Source organism: Aotus nancymaae, unplaced genomic scaffold, assembly GCF_030222135.1.
Source record: "Aotus nancymaae isolate 86718 unplaced genomic scaffold, 86718_ANA_hifiasm-v0.15.2.pri h1tg000059l, whole genome shotgun sequence".
Lineage (NCBI taxonomy): Eukaryota > Metazoa > Chordata > Mammalia > Primates > Aotidae > Aotus > Aotus nancymaae.
Window position 1 is genome coordinate 3,176,439 of NW_026988473.1, and position 20,322 is coordinate 3,196,760.

The 20,322-nt window shown below is 49.2% G+C and overlaps 1 protein-coding gene across 3 annotated transcripts; it reads right to left on the reverse strand.

Moving 5' to 3' along the window:
• On the reverse strand, positions 1-10,856 carry RBM14 (RNA binding motif protein 14). 3 transcript variants are annotated; one of them, XM_012436905.2, is made up of 3 exons: positions 10,417-10,856; positions 3,012-3,122; positions 1-883 (listed from the first exon to the last, which is right to left on the reverse strand). In XM_012436905.2, exons 1-3 carry the CDS (start codon positions 10,751-10,753, stop codon positions 861-863), a joined length of 471 nt encoding a protein of 156 aa, XP_012292328.1. In that variant the 5' UTR covers positions 10,754-10,856; the 3' UTR covers positions 1-860. The 3 variants fall into 3 exon arrangements, with proteins under 3 accessions (XP_012292328.1, XP_012292326.1, XP_012292327.1); XM_012436903.2 differs by having other exon boundaries at positions 1,658-3,122; XM_012436904.3 differs by lacking the exon at positions 10,417-10,856 and adding an exon at positions 9,924-10,285 and having other exon boundaries at positions 1,658-3,122.
• Between the last annotated feature and the right edge of the window lie 9,466 nt (positions 10,857-20,322).

Here is a 20,322-nt window from a genome sequence, read left to right on the forward strand (position 1 = left end):
TTTCCAAACTGCAAATTGCCCCAAGTTTTATTTGTAGTCCATACAAAAGGGAAAAAAAATTAAGGTTTTCTAACACCACCTACTTGGGGAGATGGGGAAGTGGGACTGTGCCGCTCACCATCAGCTAAAACATTAGTGGTCAGCAGGGACTCAAACACATACCAACTGACTGTCCCAACAGGAACTCAAGTCTCAACAGTCTACACAGGGACAGTCAGGGTACCTTGGACTCCTGGCACAGCTTGGCGCATAGGAAATGGTTAAGCTAACCCTTTCCTGGCCTCCTTCCCATCTAAAAACAAAAAGGCGCCGCCGACCTCAGCTGCAGGTTGCTTTCCCATCCAAACGACCTTAAATATCGCGCACAAAAATAAAAGGGAGCCAGGAAAAAAAAACATAAAAGAAATTCCCATTCTTTTATGGGAGATGGGAAGCAGGGTAGAGGGGAAACCGCAGATCTAGAGCCAGTAGCAAGATTTGCTGCTGAGGCGAAGGAACAAAGTAGGTTACTGCCAAACACTCAAAATTATCATCTCCTGGGGAAGGCCCAAATGGTAGAGGGGATGAAAAACCGCAACCAGGAAAGGTATGGGCCAGAGTAGTTATAACCTGGGTCTGTACCCTACCCACCTCTTTTCTCCCTCCCTCCCTGTGGTGCCCAATCCCAGGACGGCCCTACATGCGGCGCTGGTAGCCAGAGTGCATCTGAGCCGCCCGCAGGTAATCATTATAGGAGCCCGAATAGCGTGCGTAATCGGAATGGGCATCGGGCAGGCGACGGTAATCCAGCGAGGACTTTGTCGGCGAGCGGCGGAACGAAAGCTGCGACTCTGATAAACGGCGGTAATCAGAGAGCTCGGCTAAACGCCGGTCGGAACCATACCTAGTCGAGAGAAGAAGACAGTTGGTGAATGAGACAATTGAGGGGAGGACTCCAGTTGGGCATGGGGGAGATGCCAATGGGGACAGGGAGGGTATGATCACATTGGTCTCCAACAGATTGGTCTCCTTTTGTCAGAAGGCTCATCACCCTATCCAGGCCAAAAAAAATCAAGCCTGGCTTCACCTCAATGGGAAATCAAACCCTCCACTGAAGTCCTCCCCTCTGAACTGGCCAAGGTGGATTTTGGTCCACATTCCCACACCACAGCAAACTATCTCCACCCCTGGGCCCTGCAGAAAGACCTTGGTTGTTTATCAACAGAACGGCGGATGAAAGCAAGGTCCCGAACTTCCCAGAGTGGACGCACCTCATAAACTTGCCTTTAGCCAGTGAGTGCCAAAGGGACTACTCTTTTACCCCTACCCCTGCCAAAGCCAGGACAACCACATAATAGGCTTAAGGATCCTTGAGACAGTGGGAAAGGATATGGGCCAAAGTCCTGCAGGCAGCAGCTCCAATGACACTTGAGCTAGCCTTGACAGGTTACACTGGGCCTGGCCTGACTAGCTGGTACCACCCCAGGCTGAGCACTATGCTCGACCTGAACCCTGGTGACCAGAAAAGTTCATAGGCACTGCTCCCCTCGGCCTCTGGACATCCCACAGAAATAGAGAAGACTGAAGGAGGGGCCAATGCCTCATTTCCCTCCCATGCCAACCTCAGCCCCTTGCCCTAAGCCCCAGCTGGGGGCAGGGGCCGGGGGGCATACAGTACCTTTTCGACATGGCGACAGCCTTTTTGTAGGGATCGTCGTAGCTGGCCCGGGGTGGGGAGAGACGGGTACGCTCATAGGGCGGCGGGGTGCTGTTGGCGTTGGCAACGGCCCCCTGGGACATGGACAGGTAGGCTGCAGACGGCTGACCTGCCCCATCGTAGGCATTGCCTGGCTGGCCGCGGTAGGAGGCAGCAGCCTGGGGATGCTGCTGGGCAGCATAGGAAGCAGCCAATGAGGCTGACGATTGCGTGCGGTAAGGAGCTGCCAGGGTGGCAGAAGGTTGGGCCCCATAGGCAGCTGCGGCACCATAGGAGCCAGTGGCCGCAGCAGCCGACTGAGCCCCATAGGAGCCTGAGAGGCCCATTGATGCTTGGGCCCCGTAACTATTCAGCTGGGTCTGGACAACCGGCTGGGCCCCGTAGGAGCCAGCCATTGGGGTAGTGGCTTGTGCGGCATAGGCTGCTGGCTGGCTGGCATAGGCGGCAGCTGTGGCTGGCTGTGCCACATAGGCAGCAGGTTGGGAAGAGTAGGAAGCAGCCTGCTGTGCAGCATATGGGGCAGACTGGGCATTGTAAGAGGCCGAGGGCTGGGCATTGTAAGAAGCTGCCTGGGCTCCATAAGCTAGTGAGGAGGCTGCAGACTGAGCCCCATAGGAGGCTGCCTGAGCCCCATAGGAGCCTAAGGAGGAAGCTGCTCCCTGGGTGTTGTAGGAAGAAGCAGCTGCACGAACCCCATAGGAAGAGGCAGCCTGGGTGCCGTAAGAGGATGGCTGGTTACCATAGGAGGCAAGGGAAGAACCCTGAGCCCCATAGGAGTTGAGCGAAGAAGCCGCAGCTGCCTGACCCCCGTAGGAAGAAAGGGCTGAGGCCGAGGGCTGGGCTCCACCATATGGGCCGAGTGAGGAAGCTGCAGCAGACTGGGAGCTAGGACTAGCCAGCTGACCCCTGTATGGGGCTCCAAGGGAGACAGAGGGCTGAGCGCGGTAAGAGGCTGCCTGGGCTGTCATGGGCTGAGTCCGATAGCCAACACCCAAAGAGGCAGAAGGCTGGGCCCTGTAGGCAGCTCCCAGTGACACTGATGGCTGGGCCCGGTAGGTAGCTGGCTGGGCCGTCAGAGGAGCCACATACGAGGCTCGGGGAGGTGAACGGCGCAGGGGGCTGCGGTCGCGACCAAAGAAGGGTGGTGTGGGCTGACGAGCTTGCCCATCAAAGCCACCAGTGCTGTTGCCAAAAGCCTGCTGGTAGTCGAAGGTGGCAGAGAAGCCACCAGTTCCAGGGAAGGCCGTATCCCCAGCCCCTGGTTTCTTGGTCTTGTCCCCAGACTGGACAGCCAGGCCAGGCCCCTTCTTCTGACCCTTGGTGGAGAGTTCCACGTTGATGCGCTTGCCCTTCACTTCTTTGCCGTTGAGCTGCGCGATTGCGGCTTTGGCATCTGCTTCCTTCTCCATGTGAACAAACGCGTAGTCTGATAAAGCAGCAGACAGAGGGTTAGCAATTAGGGGGGCAGGGCATGCTACATGATGGGTCCCAAATTGGACACACAACAGCACCCAGCTGTTGCCAGCTACCTCCAAGGCCTCCAAACCCTCCTCTCCAGGAGTGTGTCATAAAATGTGGCTCCCACATAACAAAGCTTCTGACTGTCCCAAGCAGTCATCTTTGCCTACAGCCTTCTTCCCATTCTCCCCTTTGAAAACCCTGTCACCTCACCCAACTTCCTGGTGAAAGAAGAAAAAACAAAGATGAACTGCAACACAGGATAAAAATCTTCACATCTCCTGTAAGTATAAACCAGCAGAACAAAATACAGAAAGGGTTCCTAGATCACTCAATTCTTCAGTTTTCCCAACCCAAGTTCAGCAAACAGCTTTGAGGCCTAGCTCTCAAACAGTGGAAATGACCACTCACATTTTGGTATGACCCACCTCTCAGCCCATGTCCAATTAAGGCAAGAGAGTTAGACTGTAACAAGCAGTTCACAAGATTGTACCAATATGATCTCCCCACTTTTTCACAGTACTTCCCAAGTTTTCAAGGCAATCTCAGGTATAGGAGGACCTCATTTGGGCCTCATAATCCTGTGAGGTAGGCAGGGCAAAGAATCATTATCTCCATTTTACAGGTGGACACACATACATACATGCTCAGAGTTTTTATATGGCTTGCCCCACTCAAAGTGTGTTGAGAGTCAGGACCAGAATCACAGCTTTTCAGTGCCCCTTTGCTACATAATCTGTCCCTGATAAGTCAATGTATATAAGGCAGGACTGTGATATGACTAAAAACTTAGGCTTAGAAGCAGAGAAGATGGACCTTATGTAAGCCAATAAGGTGTGGGAATAGAAACTAAGTCTACTGGCTGAGTTCATGCCCAATCCTTTCCCTGCCCGAGGCCACATTACACCCTCCACTGTTTCCTCTTTAAGGGATAGAGATATACCTCACACCTTAGGCTTCTGTTCACAGAGCAGACTTGCTTACAGGAAAGATTGGTTTCTTACCTATAAGGCATGAAGCTGCAATTACTGCAGCTAGCAGGCTCTGCTAAGCATGTTACCTCTGCAGTTCTCATTAAGATCTGAATAAGCTATGGTAGAAGAAGACAGGATGCTGGTCTCAAAGTTATCTTTATCTACCACATAGAAGGAGAAAACTTTGGGTAAGGAAGGAGTGGGAAGAAATTCTCTTGTCCACACTCACAAAGCACAATAGCACAGGCAAAATCTGAATGACGACAGAATCCCGCCCCTAGGAAATAAGGCCCTGAGCTTAACCCCATTGTCAATCTGTGGCTACTCTCAGATAGAATCCAATACCAGGATGCTATCTGTCAAATCAGTTTAAGAAACAAAGAGCTGGTCAGGCGCAGTGGCTCACGTCTGTAATACCAGCACTTTGAGAGGCCAAGGTGGGCAGATCAAGAGGTCAGGAGATCAAGACCATCCTGGCCAACATGGTGAAACCCTGTTTCTACTAAAAATACAAAAAAATTTGCTGGGTACGATGGCGTGCCCCTGTAATCTCAGCAACTCGGGAGGCTGAGGCAGGAGAATTGCTTGAACCCCGGAGATGGAGATTGCAGTGAGCCAAGATAGTGGCACTGTACTCCAGCCTAGCGACAGAGCAAGACTCCATCTCAAAAAAAATTTAAAAATTTAAAAAAAGAAACAAAGAGGTACCCGGATGGCATTACTAAGAAAAGAAACATTCTTAATAACCTCCAAACGAGGATTCTCATTTTTAGAAACTTTTCATATTGGGATGCCCTACAGAACTCTGTAGCTGCTCCTACAGAACAAGTCATTTCCCTGGATTTGAAGACAATGCCACAAACTTCACAATAATGCGGGAAAAAATACAATTAATAAGCAGAAGTCAGAAGCGTGGCATAGGGCTGGGCGCAGTGGCTCATGCCTGTAATCCTAGCGCTTTGGGAGGCCGAGGCGGGGGGATCACGAGGTCAAGAGATCGAGACCATCCTGGTCAACATGGTGAAACCCCGTCTCTACTAAAAATACAAAAAATCAGCTGGGCATGGTGGCGTGTGCCTGTAATCCCAGCTACTCAGGAGGCTGAGACAGGAGAATTGCCTGAACCCAGGAGGCGGAGGTTGCGGTGAGCCGAGATCGCGCCATTGCACTCCAGCCTGGGTAACAAGAGCGAAACTCCATCTCAAAAAAAAAAAAAAAAAAAAAAATGTGTGGCATAGCACAAAAGGGATCATGAATTAAGAATTAAATGGTCTCAGTTCCAGATCCAGGCACTGACTTGTTATAGGATCTTAAGAAACATCCCAGCCGGGCGCAGTGGCTCACGAGGTCAAGAGATCAAGACCATCCTGGTCAACATGGTGAAACCCCATCTCTACTAAAAATACAAAAAAAATCAGCTGGGCATGGTGGCGTGTGCCTGTAATCCCAGCTACTTGGAGGCTGAGGCAGGAGAATTGCCTGAACCCAGGAGGCGGAGGTTGCAGTGAGCCGAGATTGCGCCATTGCACTCCAGCCTGGGTAACAAGAGCGAAACTCCATCTCAAAAAAAAAAAAAAAAAGAAACTTCTCATTTAGGTGCCGTGGCTCATGCTTGTAATGCCAACACTTTGGGAGGCCAAGGCAGACGGACCACCTGAGGTCAGGAGTTTGAGACCAGCCTGACCAACATGGTGAAACCCATCTCTCCTAAAAATACAAAAATTAGCCAGATGTGATGGTGCACACCTGTAATCCCAGCCGAGGCAGGAGAATCACTTGACCTGAGAGGCAGAGGTTATAGTGAGGCAAGATGGCACCACTGCACTCCAGCCTGGGTGACAGACCAAGACTACATCTCAAAAAAAAAAAAAAAAAGAAACAAAACTGACCAGGCACATAATCCCAACACTTTGGGAGGCCCAGGCAGGTGGATGACCTGAGGTCAGGAGTTCGAGACCAGCCTGACCAACAGGTGAAACCCCATCTTTACTAAAAATACAAAATTAGCCAGGCATGGTGGCATGCACCTGCCACCATGCCTACTCAGAAGGCTGAGGCAGGAGAATTACTTGAACCTGGGAAGCGGAAGTTGCAGTGAGCCGGGATTGTGCCATTACACTCCAGCCTGGGCAAAAAAAGCAAAACTCCATCTCCAAAAAAAAAGAACAAAATGAATTACCACAACTCTGTCCTCAACACTCCCATGGCCAGAGCCTTATATACTACCTGTGAAAAACTAAAGTGTTCCTTTTGGCCTAGCCGTAAGGCACTAGAGTCGTCCTGTGATCTCTCAGCTCTACTTTGGGTAGAGTAAGCTTTAAAAAAAGAGAAAAAAAAAAAAACCCAGCATGTGGCCTAAGATCCTTTTAAAAGCAGAGGCTGGACCAGGCATGGTGGCTCAATTCCGTAATCCTAATAGGGGAAGGATGGCTTGAGCTCAGGAGGTCAAGGCTGCAGTCAGCCACATCATGCCACTGCACTCTGGCATGTGCAACAAAGCAAGACCCTATCTCTAAATGAATGAATAAACAAACATTTAAAAAATTTTTCAAATAATAAAAAATAAAAATAAAAGCAGAGGCTGAGGCAACCCTCGGGAATGGCAAAACCACCAGGAGATGGCAAGCAGAAAGGCCCAAAGTGAAGAGGAAGCAGAAAGAGTCGCTAGAGCTCATAGATGTATATGTTGGGGACAGGGGCCTCCAGGCATTCTGAGCAAATATTAATGAACAATATTAATAGTCCTGATTATTCTGTCTACAAATTTCTGACACTAGAATAAGACGAAAGCTTCCATGGGCTTACAAGATCATTTGGACATCCCATTGTTTGTTTCCCTCCTTAGCTGGGTTTTATTGAGACCAAATGGTGAAATTTGAAAATTTAGATTTCACATATACAATTTAAATGACTGCCCAGATGAGCTGTATAACTGATCAAAAAATTTTAAAATCCGGGCTGGGCGTGGTGGCTCACACCTGTAATCCCAGCACTCTGGGAGGCCAAGGCAGGAAGATCACCTGAGGTCAGGAGTTCAAGACCAGACTGGCCAACACAGTGAAACCCCATCTGTACTAAAAATTCAAAAACTAGCCAGGTGTGGTGGCACGCACCTGTAGTCCCAGCTATTTGAGAGGCTGAGGCAGAACTGCTTGAACCTAGGAGGCATAGGTTGCAGTGAGCAGAGGTTGAGCCACTACACTGCAGCCTGGGCGGACAGAACAAGACTCTGTCTCAAAAAATAATAATAAAAAATATGGCTGGGCACAGTGGTTCACGCCTGTAATCCCAGTTCTTTGGGAGGCCGAGGCAGGCAGATCGCCTGAGGTCAGGAGTTCAAGACTAGCCTGGCCAACATGGTGAAACCCTCTATTAAAAAAATAAAAATAAAAAAACATTTAACAATAAATACAAAATGTAAAAATCAATCTGACACAATTATAACCAAATTTTATCAGGAAGTTTCTAAGCCTGGAGGGTAAAGTGTGAATAGGTTGCCCAGCTAACTCAACTGCATCGGTGACATGCCCCATCACAGCAGCAAAGCTCAGACCTAATTATATTAAAGATCCCCTAAAACCCAACAACTCCTAAGACAATGAAGAAAAACCAGAGATCTGAAGAATTCCAGGGACCCTCTTGCCTGGGGAGTTAATTGAAAGAAGCTGAAGAAAATCACTGCACTGGGACTATCAAGTAATGATTGACAGAGATCTCCAAATGGTCTGGTGGCATCATAATCCCTCTAGTACCAAAGTTAAGCGAATCCAGAAAAACAAGTTATCCTATCCTAAGACTAAAAATCTTAAACTTGAAACTACAGAGCTCTGTATAGGAAGAAGAAGAGTCACTCACAAAACTGAAAAGGAGATATTTTCCTCTTTTGTCTTTTGGATCTCCCCTGAAGTCTGTAGCAGTTCCGGAAGCTGTTCATCTTTGAACACCCAATAGGAGGAAGCTGTGGAGTGGTTACAATCCACTGTTGCTATTGAGATTTCTGTTCTACAAATCCTATCTAAGCTCCTGGAGTAACCAAGCAACTATGCTGTTTTTTTTTTTCCAGTGAAATAAAACAGAGCTGGTTGTCCAGTGACAACACCAAGTTTCTGTGCTTTTCACATCCCTGTCAGCAGCCAACATGAGAAGACTCAATCAAATGACCATTCCCAGCCCAAGAAATGAGTACACTCTTTAGAGAATCAGTTGCTTCTGCTACACTCCCAACTTTCAACTCTCACTTTCTTTCATCACAAAGATATAAAAAGGCATCAGTGGAGGAGATGATGTTCGAATCTTTCCCAGTATCTTACATTGAAGTGTATCAGGAGCTCTGTTACACAACAGTATAACTACAAATAGTTGACCACCATTCCCTGAGCAAGTCAATGCATTTCTACTAATCAAATGTTTACAAAGGAACAAAATGCAGAAAACTCCCTCTAACTCTCACAAAGAGCCAGCCAGGAGCTCTAAAAATTCATGTGCAGTTATGCACTTCACCCCCATTGTCACTTGGTGTTGGGTCCCAAGCAAATTCAGGCAAATTTTTGGCTTTCTTTACCACCTGAAAACAAGCAAGAAGCTTGAGTTCCAGGGAGACTGTCCTTTCAGATGTTTGACTCTAGACTCTAAACCTAGTAGCCACCCTACCTAACAACCACAAAAGAAACTTGGTAAGTCAATTAAACACAAAATTCTCCTAAAGACTCATATACCCCACCCTTTTGCTGGACAAGTACCCAATCTGAGACCCTCCCCGACTCTTTTACTCTAAACAAAAGCAAAAATCCATGCACCATACAGCCTGCCTCAGAGCACCCAGCAGGAAAGCCCGATTCCGGATAGTCGTGGACTTGTATAACCTGAGTTGAGGAAAATAGAATGCAGTATTAATGCAGAACAAGGACTTGTTCCTAGGAGTGGAAACTATGACCCTTTATATTTCCCCCACCTAAAGAAAGGACTAGGAATGGCCCCAAAGATATGCCTTTCCAGGACAGCAAATAAAATATCTTGTTGGGATGAATAAGCACCTGCACCCGCATTGGTTTCCTATCCCTGAAACTTCTCACACAGGGTATGAGCAGGTATGAACCCACCAGGAATAGGGCATCAGATACTCCCAGGGGGCATCCTCCAAGATGACAGGGCAAAGTTAACGCTCATCTGTTCCCAAGTGGAGCAGAGACTGGTCACCTACACAAGGGCTGACCCACCCAACCTTGCCAATGTAAAAGATAAAGAACTTAGGGGATAAAAACTCAGGCTATGAAAAAAATCAACTGGGCCCCTGGTCAGGCTTAAACTATGGTGACACATTTTTCTCGAAGAAAAAGGCAAACTAGGGATCTGCCCTGAGGATTAAAGTACTCAAGCAATGACTACTATTGATTCAGTAAATCGTGTTTAGCCACGAAGACCTCTCACATAGCCCTCTCCAGGACCCCCTGAGCCAGAGTATGCTCCCTTGCAAAGTCTCCAAGCTTATGAAAGAATGACACTGCCCTGGGGCACTGGCTTGGCACATGAAAACTACGCAGAAGGGGCCTTCTTAAAACAAGCTTCCTTGTACATGCAAAAGGCTGGGGTTTCCAGCTGACAGATTAAAATCGAGCCCAAAGAAATATCCCAAGTTTGAGGGAGGAGTAAAGTACAGAGATGCCACACCTAACCCACCTAACAAAGTAGTTCGGAAGGGGCCCCTCTCGTACCCACGTGTAACTGTGCCCATGAGAGACCCACGCCAGACAATACTAAAAGACCCCAGCCCGAGAAACGTCCAAGGGCCCCGTTACCTTCCGCTTGAGCACATTCATCGGGAGGGAACACGAGGGCGGCCTTGGGGCGTCAGCCCCCACCTTTTCCCTCTTCCCTTGCTCTGACCGACGTCTGGAGAGGAAGTGGGGAAGTGGAGAAATCTTCCCCGCTTCATGATCCGGCTTGTGCCCGTCACTTCCCAATTTCCGCTGGGTGCCAGGCCCAGGAGACCAGGAGAAGGCGCGCCCCCGATACACTCGCAAGGCTTTCAGGCGCGTCCCCGGCCCCGTAGCTTGGCTCGCAGTGGCCGCCGCACCCACCCAGAGCCGCTTCCTCCTACTTGGTGGACGGTTCCTGGACCGCAGGGGAGGAGGGTGGCTCTACCCAACGCACCCCCAACACCTCCGGCCTGCTCCCGCGCACATCCCCACCCCTCCCAACCGCGAAGTGACCGACCCCCGGGTAAGAGGCGTGGCTAACAGGCAGAGTGCCCCGAGCGCGCCCCCGCCCCCGCGCGCGCCCCCGCGTTACCTTTCACCACGTCACACTCGATGACGCGTCCGCGGCGCTCGAAGAGGCTGCGCAGTTCCTGGCTCGTGCATGCAGCCGACACATTGCCCACGAAAATCTTCCAAGTATTAAGAGGCCTTGGGCGCGACATCTCCACCACGAGCGCGCGCCCCGGCCGCAGCTCGTGGCCATGCAAGGCTTCAATTGCGCGCAGCGCGCCCGCGTTCTCGCGCATGTGCACGAAGGCGAACTGTTTCATGACGGCGCAACTCATGACCGTGCCGTAGGGCGCAAAGAGGGCTGCCAGCTCCTCCGGAGTCGTATCGGCCCCGTCGACATTGCCCACGAATATCTTCATCTTGTCGCCGCAGCCGCCTTCCCGGAGAGCGCGGACCTCTCCGTCAGCGACAAGCGAAACGTCTGAACGACCGGCAGTCCTCCCTAGGAATGGCTGGCGACCGAGAACCCCGCCGCGCAGGCGCCCTGGCCTAGCCAATGGGAACGCTCATTCCCGCGCATCCAGCAGCCAATCAGAGACACTGCGAGAAGATACACTCAAGCACAGCCAATCTCAGAGGGCCTAGAGCCCGCTCGTTAGCTGAGGGGGCGGGAAAGGGACGACGGCGCGCGACCAACCGCCACAGCCGCGGGGGAGGGGAAGGGAGGGTTGAAGAGAGGAGAACGCGCGCGAGTGGCGCTGGCGGTAGAGAGGCCTAGTTTGTGAGGCGGCCTCTAGTCCGGGTGGGGCTGGGGCCGGCGGGCTCCAAGGGAAAAACTTTTTTCAGTTGGAAGTCAGGGCTCCTCCCATTCTGGCAGCCCCGTCCAAACCCGCGCCTGGAAGTGGCCGCGTGAGTGCCCCGGGGAAGACTGGGCCTGGCGGGAGAAACCAGGACAAGATGCCTTAAGTCGGCAAACGGCTCCCAGGACTGTGCTCGGCACTGCGAAGGGACCTGAGGCTGGCCCCGGAGAAGCCCTCGTGCCTGTTATTCATGATTTGGAAACATTCCCTGGGGTTACTGAGGTCTTGGCAGACGGTGAAAATCAGAGGCCTCTGCCCTGATGGAATTCCCAAACAAGAAATAATGGAATGACACTATATTGTACGTTTAAAGTTTTTCACAATAGCTTAATAAACTAGAAAATTAATCCTGGACGAAGCAAAAGTTGAGCCTTATGAAAAAATTTTTAGGCTGGGCGCGGTGGCTCACGCCTGTCATCCCAGCACTTTGGGAGGCCGAGGCGAGCAGATCACCTGAGGTCGGGAATTTGAGATCAGCCTCGCCAACATGGCGAAACCCCTTCTCTACTAAAAATACAAAATTAGCTGGGCGTGTTGGCGGGTGCCTGTAATACCAGCTACTCGAGAGGATGAGGAAGGAGAATCGCTTGAACCTGGAAGGTAAAGGTTGCTATGAGCCAAGATCGTGCCACTGCACTCCAGCCCGGGCGACAGAGCGAGACTGTGTCTCAAAAAATAATAATAATAATAAAATAAGCTTTAAGAAAGAAAAGAGGGGCAGTACTCTGGTAGCTCCCGAAATCCAAACTGCTAGCAATATTCCCAGAACAGGATATCCGCAAACCCCTAGCTACCCAGTAAGAAAAACCATTTAATTTAATTTATTTTGAGACGGAGTATAACTCTTGTCACCCAGGCTGGAGTGTCGTGGCACTATCTTGGCTCACTGCAGCCTCTGCCTCTCGAGTTCAAGCTGTTCTCCCTGCCTCAGCCTTAGTAGCTGGGACTACAGGCGCGCTCCACCATGCCCAGCTAATTTTTGTATTTTTAGTAGAGACAGGGTTTCACCACGTTGGCCAGGCCGGTCTCGAACTCCTGACCTCAGGTCATCTACCGAACTCAACCTCCCAAAGTGCTGGAATTACAGGTGTGAGCCACCGTGCCCAGCAATTCTCCTGCCTCAGCCTCCCAAGTAGCTGGGATTACAGGCGCCCCCACCACGCCCAGCTAATTTTTGTATTTTTAGTAGAGATGGGGTTTCACCATGTTGGCCAGGATGGTCTCAATCTCTTAACCTCGTGATTTATCCGCCTCGGCCTCCCAAAGTGCTGGGATTATAGGCATGAGCCACCGTGCCCAGTCCTATTAATATTTTTTTGGGATGGAGTCTCACTCTGTTGCCCAGGCTGGAGTACAGTGGTGCAATCTTGGCTTACTGCAACCTCTGCCTCCCGGGTTCAAGTGATTCTCCTGCCTCAGCCTCCCAAGTAGCTGAGACTACAGGTGTATGCCACCACGCCCGGCTAATTTTTTGTATTTTTTAGTAGAGACAAGTTTCACCATGTTAGCTAGGCTGGTCTTGATCTCCTGACCTCATGATCCGCCTGCATCAGCCTCCCAAAGTGCTGGGATTACAGGCGTGAGCCACCGCACCCAACTTACTTTATTTTTTATGTTTTGAGCCGGAGTCTCCCTCTATCTCCCAGGCTGGATTGCAGTGTTTCCATCTCAGCTCACCACAACCTCCACCTCCCAGGTTCAAGTGATTCTCCTGCCTCAGCCTCCCAAGTAGCTGGAATTACAGTCGTCCGCCACCATGCCTGGCTGATTTTTCAGTAGAGATGGAATTTTGCCATGTTGACCAGGCTGGTCTTGAACTGCTGACTTCAGGTAATCTGCCAGCCTTGGCCTCCCAAAGTGTTGGGAATACAGACGTGAGCCACTGTGCCTGGCCAAATGTATGACTTTAATAAAATTGAATAGTAATTGTATCAGTTTCCGGTGACTACTATAACAAAGTGTGAACTAAAACTATATACACTCTTTTTTTTGGGATATAGAGTTTAACTCTGATGCCCAGGCTGGAGTGCAGTGGCCTGATCTCAGCTCACTGCACCCCTCTAGCTCCTGGATTCAAGTGATTCTCTTGCCTCAGCCAGTGAGTAGCTGGGATTACAGGCATGCACCACCATACCCTGCTAATTTTTGTATTTTTAGTAAAATGGGATTTTACCATGTTGGACAGGCTGGTCTTGAACTCCTGATCGCATGTGATCCACTTGGTCTCCCAAAGTGCTGGGATTACTGGTGTGAGCTACCACACATGGCCATAGAAACTTATTTCCTCACAATTGTGGAGGCCAGAAATCTAAAATTAGTATGACTGTGCCAAAATCAAGGTGTAGACAATGACATGCTTCCACCAGAGACTCAGAGTGAGAATCTGTTTCTTGCCTCTTCCAGCTTTTGGCATCTCCTAGCATTTCCTGGCTTGTGGGCCTATCACTCCAGTCTTGAAGACTAGCATCTCAAATCTCTCTCTCTGCTGTATTCCCATTGCCAAAATTTGATTGGTGTCAAATTTCTTTCTGCCTTCTTTTTTTTTTCTTTCGAGATGGAGTCTCACTCTGTCGCCCAGGCTAGGGTGCAATGGTGCGATCTCAGCTCACTGTAACCTCTGCCTCCTGGTTTCAAGCAATTCTGTGGCCTCAGCCTCCTGAGTAGCTGGGACTACAGGCGCACGCCACCACGCCCAGCTAATTTTTTATATTTTTTGTAGAGACGGGGTTTCACCGAGTTAGCCAGGATGTTCTCAATCATCTGACCTCGTGATCCACCCACCTCGGCCTCACAAAGTGCTGGGATTACAGGTGTGAACTAATGCACCTGGCTGTCTTCTTTTTTTTTTTTTTTTGAGACGGAGTTTCGCACTTGTTACCCAGGCTGGAGTGCAATGGCGCGATCTCGGCTCACCGCAACCTCCGCCTCCTGGGTTCAGGCAATTCTCCTACCTCAGCCTCCTGAGTAACTGGGATTACAGGCACGCGTCACCATGCCCAGCTAATTTTAGTAGAGACGGGGTTTCACCATGTTGACCAGGATGGTCTCGATTTCTTGACCTTGTGATCCACCCGCCTTGGCCTCCCAAAGTGCAGGGATTACAGGCTTGAGCCACCACGCCCAGCCTGGCTGTCTTCTTTTAAGGATATATATGCTTGCATTTGAGGCCAAACCAGGAAATTCAGAATAATCTCCCCAAATCAAAATCTTTTTTTTTTTTTTTTTTTTTTTGAGACGTAGTTTCGCTCGTTACCCAGGCTGGAGTGCAATGGCGCGATCTCGGCTCACCGCAACCTCCGCCTCCTGGATTCAGGCAATTCTCCTGCCTCAGCCTCCCGAGTAGCTGGGATTACAGGCATGCGCCACCATGCCCAGCTAATATTTTGTATTTTTAGTAGAGACGGGGTTTCACCATGTTGACCAGGATGGTCTCGATCTCTTGACCTCGTGATCCCCCCGCCTCGGCCTCCCAAAGTGCTGGGATTATAGGCGTGAGCCACCGTGCCCGGCCTCAAATCAAAATCTTAATTGAATCACATTTGTAAAAACTGTTTTTCCAAATAAGGTAACATTTATAGATTCCAGAGATTAGGACCTGCTAAATTTGGGGTCATTATCAGCCTACCACAGTAACTTTTTTTTTTTTTTTTTGAGACAGTCTCACTCTGTCACCCAGGCTGGAGTGCAGTGGCGGGATCTCAGCTCACTGCAACCTCCATCTCCTGGGTTCAAGCAATTCTCCTGTCTCAGCCTCCTGAGTAGCTGGGATTTCAGGTGCATGCCAGGCTGACTGATTTTTGTATCTTTTAGTAGAGACAGGGTTTCACCATACTAGCCAGAGTTGTCTTGAACTCCTGACCCTGTGATCTGCCTGCCTCAGCCTCCCAAAATGCTGAGATTACAGATGTGAGCCACTGCATCTGGCCTAGTAATTTTTTAAAAAAGCAAATACAGGCCGGGCGCGGTGGCTCACACCTGTAATCCCAGCACTTAGGGAGGCCGAAGCAGGGGGATCATGAGGTCAAGAGATCGAGACCATCCTGGTCAACATGGTGAAACCCCCGTCTCTACTAAAAATACAAAAAATTAGCTGGGCATGGTGGCGCGTGCCTGTAATCCCAGCTACTCAGGAGGCTAAGGCAGGAGAATTGCCTGAACCCAGGAGGCGGAGGTTGCGATGAGCCGAGATCGCACCATTGCACTCCAGCCTGGGTAACAAGAGTGAAACTCCGTCTCAAAAAAAAAAAAAAAAAAAAAAAAAAGCAAATACAGGCTGGGAGCAGTGGCTCAAGCCTGTAATCCCAGCACTTTGCGAGGCTGAGGTGGGTTAATCAATTGAGGCCATGAGCATGAGATTGAGACCAGCCTGGCCAACATAGTAAAACTCTGTCTTGACTGAAAATATAAAAACTAGCTAGACATGGTGGCACATGCCCGTAATCCCAGCTACTTAGGAGGCCAAGGCAGGAGAATCACATTAACCTGAGAAGCAGATGTTGCAGTGAGCTGAGATTGTGCCACTGCACTCTAGCCTGGGCAACAGAGTGAGACTCTGTCTCAAAAAAAAAAAAAAGTAAAATAATCTTTTCTGTGCACCAATACCATTAATGCACATCAGAAACACTCGTGCCAGGCATGGTGGCACACACCTGTAGTCCTAGCTACTCAGCAGGCTGAGTAAGGAAATTGCTTGAGCCCTGGAGTTCAAGAGTTCAAGGCTGTAGTACACTGTGATTGTGCCTGTGAATGGCCACTGCACTCCAGCCTGGGCAATGTAGCAAGACCTCATCTCAAAGAAAAAAAAGGCCGAGTATGGTGGCTCACATCTGTAATCCCAGCACTGCACTTTGGGAGGCAGAGGCAGGTGGATCACCTGAGATCAGGAGTTCGCGATCAGCCTGGCCAACATAGTGAAACCCCGTCTCTACTAAAAATACAAAAATTAGCTAGGCATAGTGGTGTGAGCCTGTAGTCACAGTTACTTGGGAGGTTGAGGCAGGAGAATCACTTGACACTAGAAGGTGGAGGTTGCAGTGAGCAGAGATTGTACCACTGCACTACAGCCTGGGCAACAGAGTGAGACTCCATCTCAACAACAAAACAGATTTCTAGGCTTTACCCCCAGAGTTTCTGACTCAGTTGATCTGGAGTGAAGTCCCAGAATTTGCATTTCAAATAGGCTTCCAGGTGATGCTCATACTGCGGTCCAGGAACGACAGGGGCCTTCACTTAGAGCCACTATGGTGGAGAGGTTAGGAAAGATGAAGAACCTGGAGAAGGCTTTCCAGAAGCCGAATTGTACTCACCTTTCACACTACAGGGCCCTTTGGAAACGACCTATATTTTCCAAGAACCCATCTCACAGTTCTGGAGGCTAGAAGTTTAAAATTAGTATCACTGGGTCAAAATCAAGAAATCCGGTAGCCAGCATTCCATGGGCAAAGGTCTATCAGTGCTCTGAAGATAGATTTTAACTGGGCCCCTTGGCCAGGATCCAACTTAGATCTCTGACTTGGGAAAACACAAGGTTCTTTAAAAATGCACACACCCATGGAATGGAATCCCAGGCAGAACTGAAAATGGGAAGGGAGAGCTCCAGGGAGCAAAGAGCAAAAATCCCAGGAGGTCCCTTACAAAAGGATAATGAGCCTGGATGTTTAGGGCCACTGAGCAAACAAGTTCACAGAAACCATGTGAGGGGTTTACAATGAACAATTTTTATTTTTTTGTTGTTTCTGTTTTTTGGGATGGAGTTTCACTCTGTTGCCCAGGCTGAACTGCAGTGGTGCCATCTCAGCTCACTACAACTTCTGCCTCTTGGGTTCAAGTTATTCTCCTGCCTCAGCCTCCCAAGTAGCTGGGATTACAGGTGCCTGCCACCATGCCCAACTTATTGATTAATTAATTTATTTATTTAGAGACGGAGTCTCACTCTGACACCCAGGCTGGAGTGCAGTGGCATGATCTTGGCTCACTGCAACCTCCACCTTCTGGATTCAAGCAATTCTTCTGCCTCAGCCTCTTGAGTAGCTAGCATTACAGTCGTGTGCCACCATGCCCAGCTACTTTTTGTATTTTTAGTGGAGATGGGGTTTTACCATGTTGGTCAGGCTGGTCTCGAACTCCTGACCTCGTGATCCTGCCTCAGTCTCCCAAAATGCTGGGATTACAGGCGTGAACCACCATGCCTGGCCTAATTTTTGTATTTTTTTTATTTTTAATTTTGAGACGGAGTCTGGCTCTGTTGCCCAGGCTGAAGTGTAGTGGCATGATCTTGGCTTACTGCAACCTCCACCCCCCCGGGTTCAAGCAATTCTCCTGCCTCAGTCTCCTGAGTAGCGGGGATTACAGGTGCTCACCACCACAGCTGGCTAATTTTTTATATTTTTACTAGAGACAGGGTTTTGCCATGTTGGCCAGGCTGGTCTCTAACTTTTCACCTCAAGTGATCCGCCCGCCTTGGCATCCCAATGTGCTGGGATTACAGGCATGAACCACTGCGCATGGGAATTTTTGTATTTTTGATAGAGATAGGGTTTCACCATGTTGGCCAGGCTGGTCTCAAACTCCTGACCTCAGGTGATCTACCTGCCTCAGCCGCCCAAAGTGCTGGGATTACAGGAATGAGCAAACGCACCCAGTGAACAATTTTTATCTTATTTTTGAGATGAAGTCTTGCTCTGTGCAAGAGCTGGAGTGCACTGGCATGATATCGGCTCACTGCAACCTCTGCCTCCTGGGTCCAAGTGATTCTAATACCTCAACATTCCAAGTAGCTGGAATTACAAGTGCCTGCCACCACACCTGGCTAATTTTTGTTTTTTTAGTAGAGACTGGATTTTGCCATGTTGGCCAGGTGATCTCAAACTCCTGACCTCAGGTGATCTGCCTGCCTCAGCCTCCCAAAGTGTTGAGATTACAGGCGTGATCCATTGTACTCAGCCTTTATTTTAATAGCTCTCTATTGCCTTTTTCTAGAAGATTTCTACTTATAACAAACAAATCTTGCTTTCCATACCTGGGAACCAATTAATGGTTAAAAACATAGAGTTGGAGTCAGACCACCTGGGTCTGGATCTGGGCTCCACCATGTTCCTAGCTGTGTGACCTCGGGCAAGGTACAAAACCACTGTGTGCTTTAGTTTCCTCATCTGTCACAAGGGATAATAACAGTACTTAACTTGTGGTATTGTCAGAATTAAATAAGTTATGCATTTAAAGTGTTTATAATATAGGTATTTGCTAATGATTAATTTTGTTGTTGTTTTTTTTGACACTGAGTTTCATTCTTCTTCCCCAAGCTGGAGTGTAATGGTGCAATCTCGGTTCACCACAACCTCTGCCTTCCAAGTTCAAATGATTCTCCTGCCTCAGCCTCCTGAGTAGTTGGGATTACAGGCATGTGCCACCATGGCTGGCTAATTTTTTGTATTTTGAGTAGAGACAGGGTTTCTCCATGTTGGTCAGGCTGATTTCGAACTCCTGACTTCAGGTGATCCGCCTGCCTCGGGATGCTGGGATTACAGGCATGAGCCACTGCGCCTGGCCAAAAGTTTTTTTTTATTTTGAGACAAGGTTTTGCTCTTGGCCATTCTAGAGTGCAGTGGCTTGATCACAGTTCATTGTAACTTCAAACTCTGGGGCTCAAGCAGTCCTCATCAGCCTTCTGAGTAGCTGGAACTATAAGCACACATCACCATGCTGGGTGGCTAATTTTTAAAAAAAGTTTTTGTAGAGGCAGGGCATGGTGGCTCATGCCTGTAATCATGGGAGGCCGAGGCAGGCGGATCACCTGTGGTCGGAGACCAGCCTGACCAACATGGAAAAACCCCGTCTCTACTAAAAATACAAAATTTGCCAGGCATGGTGGCACATGCCTGTAATCCTAGCTACTAGGAAGGCTGAGGCAGAATTGCTTGAACCTGGGAGGCAGGGGTTGAGATAGGCCTCAAGTAATCTTCCCGTCTTGGCCTCAAATTTTCCTTTTTATTTATTGATTTATTTTTGAGACGGTCTCACTCTGTCCCCCAGGCTGGAGTGCAGTGGCACAATCATGGCTCACTGAAACCTTGACCTCCTGGGATCAAGCAGTCTTCCCATCTTGGCCTCCCAAAGTGCTGGGATTACAGGCCTTTTTTAAAAATTATTTTTATTTTTTCAGAGACAAGGTCTTACTCTCAACCAGGCTGGATCACAGTGGCATGACCATGGCTTATTGCAGCTGCACACTCCTTGGCACAAGCAATCCTCCTGCCTCAGCCTGCTAAGTAGCTGGGACTACAGGCCTGTGCCACCACACTTCACTAATTTTAAAATTATTTTTGTAGAGACAGAGTCTTGCTTTCTTGGCCCGGCTGGTCTCAAACTGGCTTCAAGCAGTACTCCTGCCTTGGCCTTCCAAAGTGCTGGGATTACAGGTGTGAGCCACTGTGCCTGGCCAGAGCGGAACATCTTTGCCTGCCGTCCTACTTCTGCTTTGAAGATTAGGCTTTAAGATGTTTGAGCGGTGTTGTGATTTAAAAATAAATCTTGAAGGCTGGGCGTGGTGGCTCACACCTGTAATCTCAGCACTTTGGGAGGCCAAGACAGGGGGATCACCTGAGGTCAGGAGTTAAAGACCAGCCTGGCCAACATGGTGAAACCCTGTCTTATTATTTTTTAAAAAAAAAAAAGAAAGAAAGAAAGAGAGAGAGAGAGAAAAAGAGAGAAAGAAAAGAAAGAAAGAAAGAGAGAGAGAAAGAAAGAAAGAAACCTTGAAAAACCACACAGCCAGAAGTTCAGAAGAAAACCTAATGAAGATTTGAACTCTTTTTTTTTGAAATGGGAGTCTCTTGGCTGAGCGTGGTGGCTCACGCCTGTAATCCAAGCACTTTGGAGGCCAAGGCAGGCGGATCGCCTGAGGTTGGGAGTTCAAGACCAGCCTGACCAACATGGTGAAACCCCGTCTTTAAAGAAAAAATAAAAAATAAATAAAAAAAAAAGAGATGAGAGTCTCACTCTGTCACCCAGGCTGGGGTGCAGTGGTGCAATCTCAGCTCACTGCAACGTCTGCCTCCTGGGTTCAAGCGATTCTCACGCCTCAGCCTCCTAAATTACTGGGATTACAGACACGTGCCACTATACCTGGA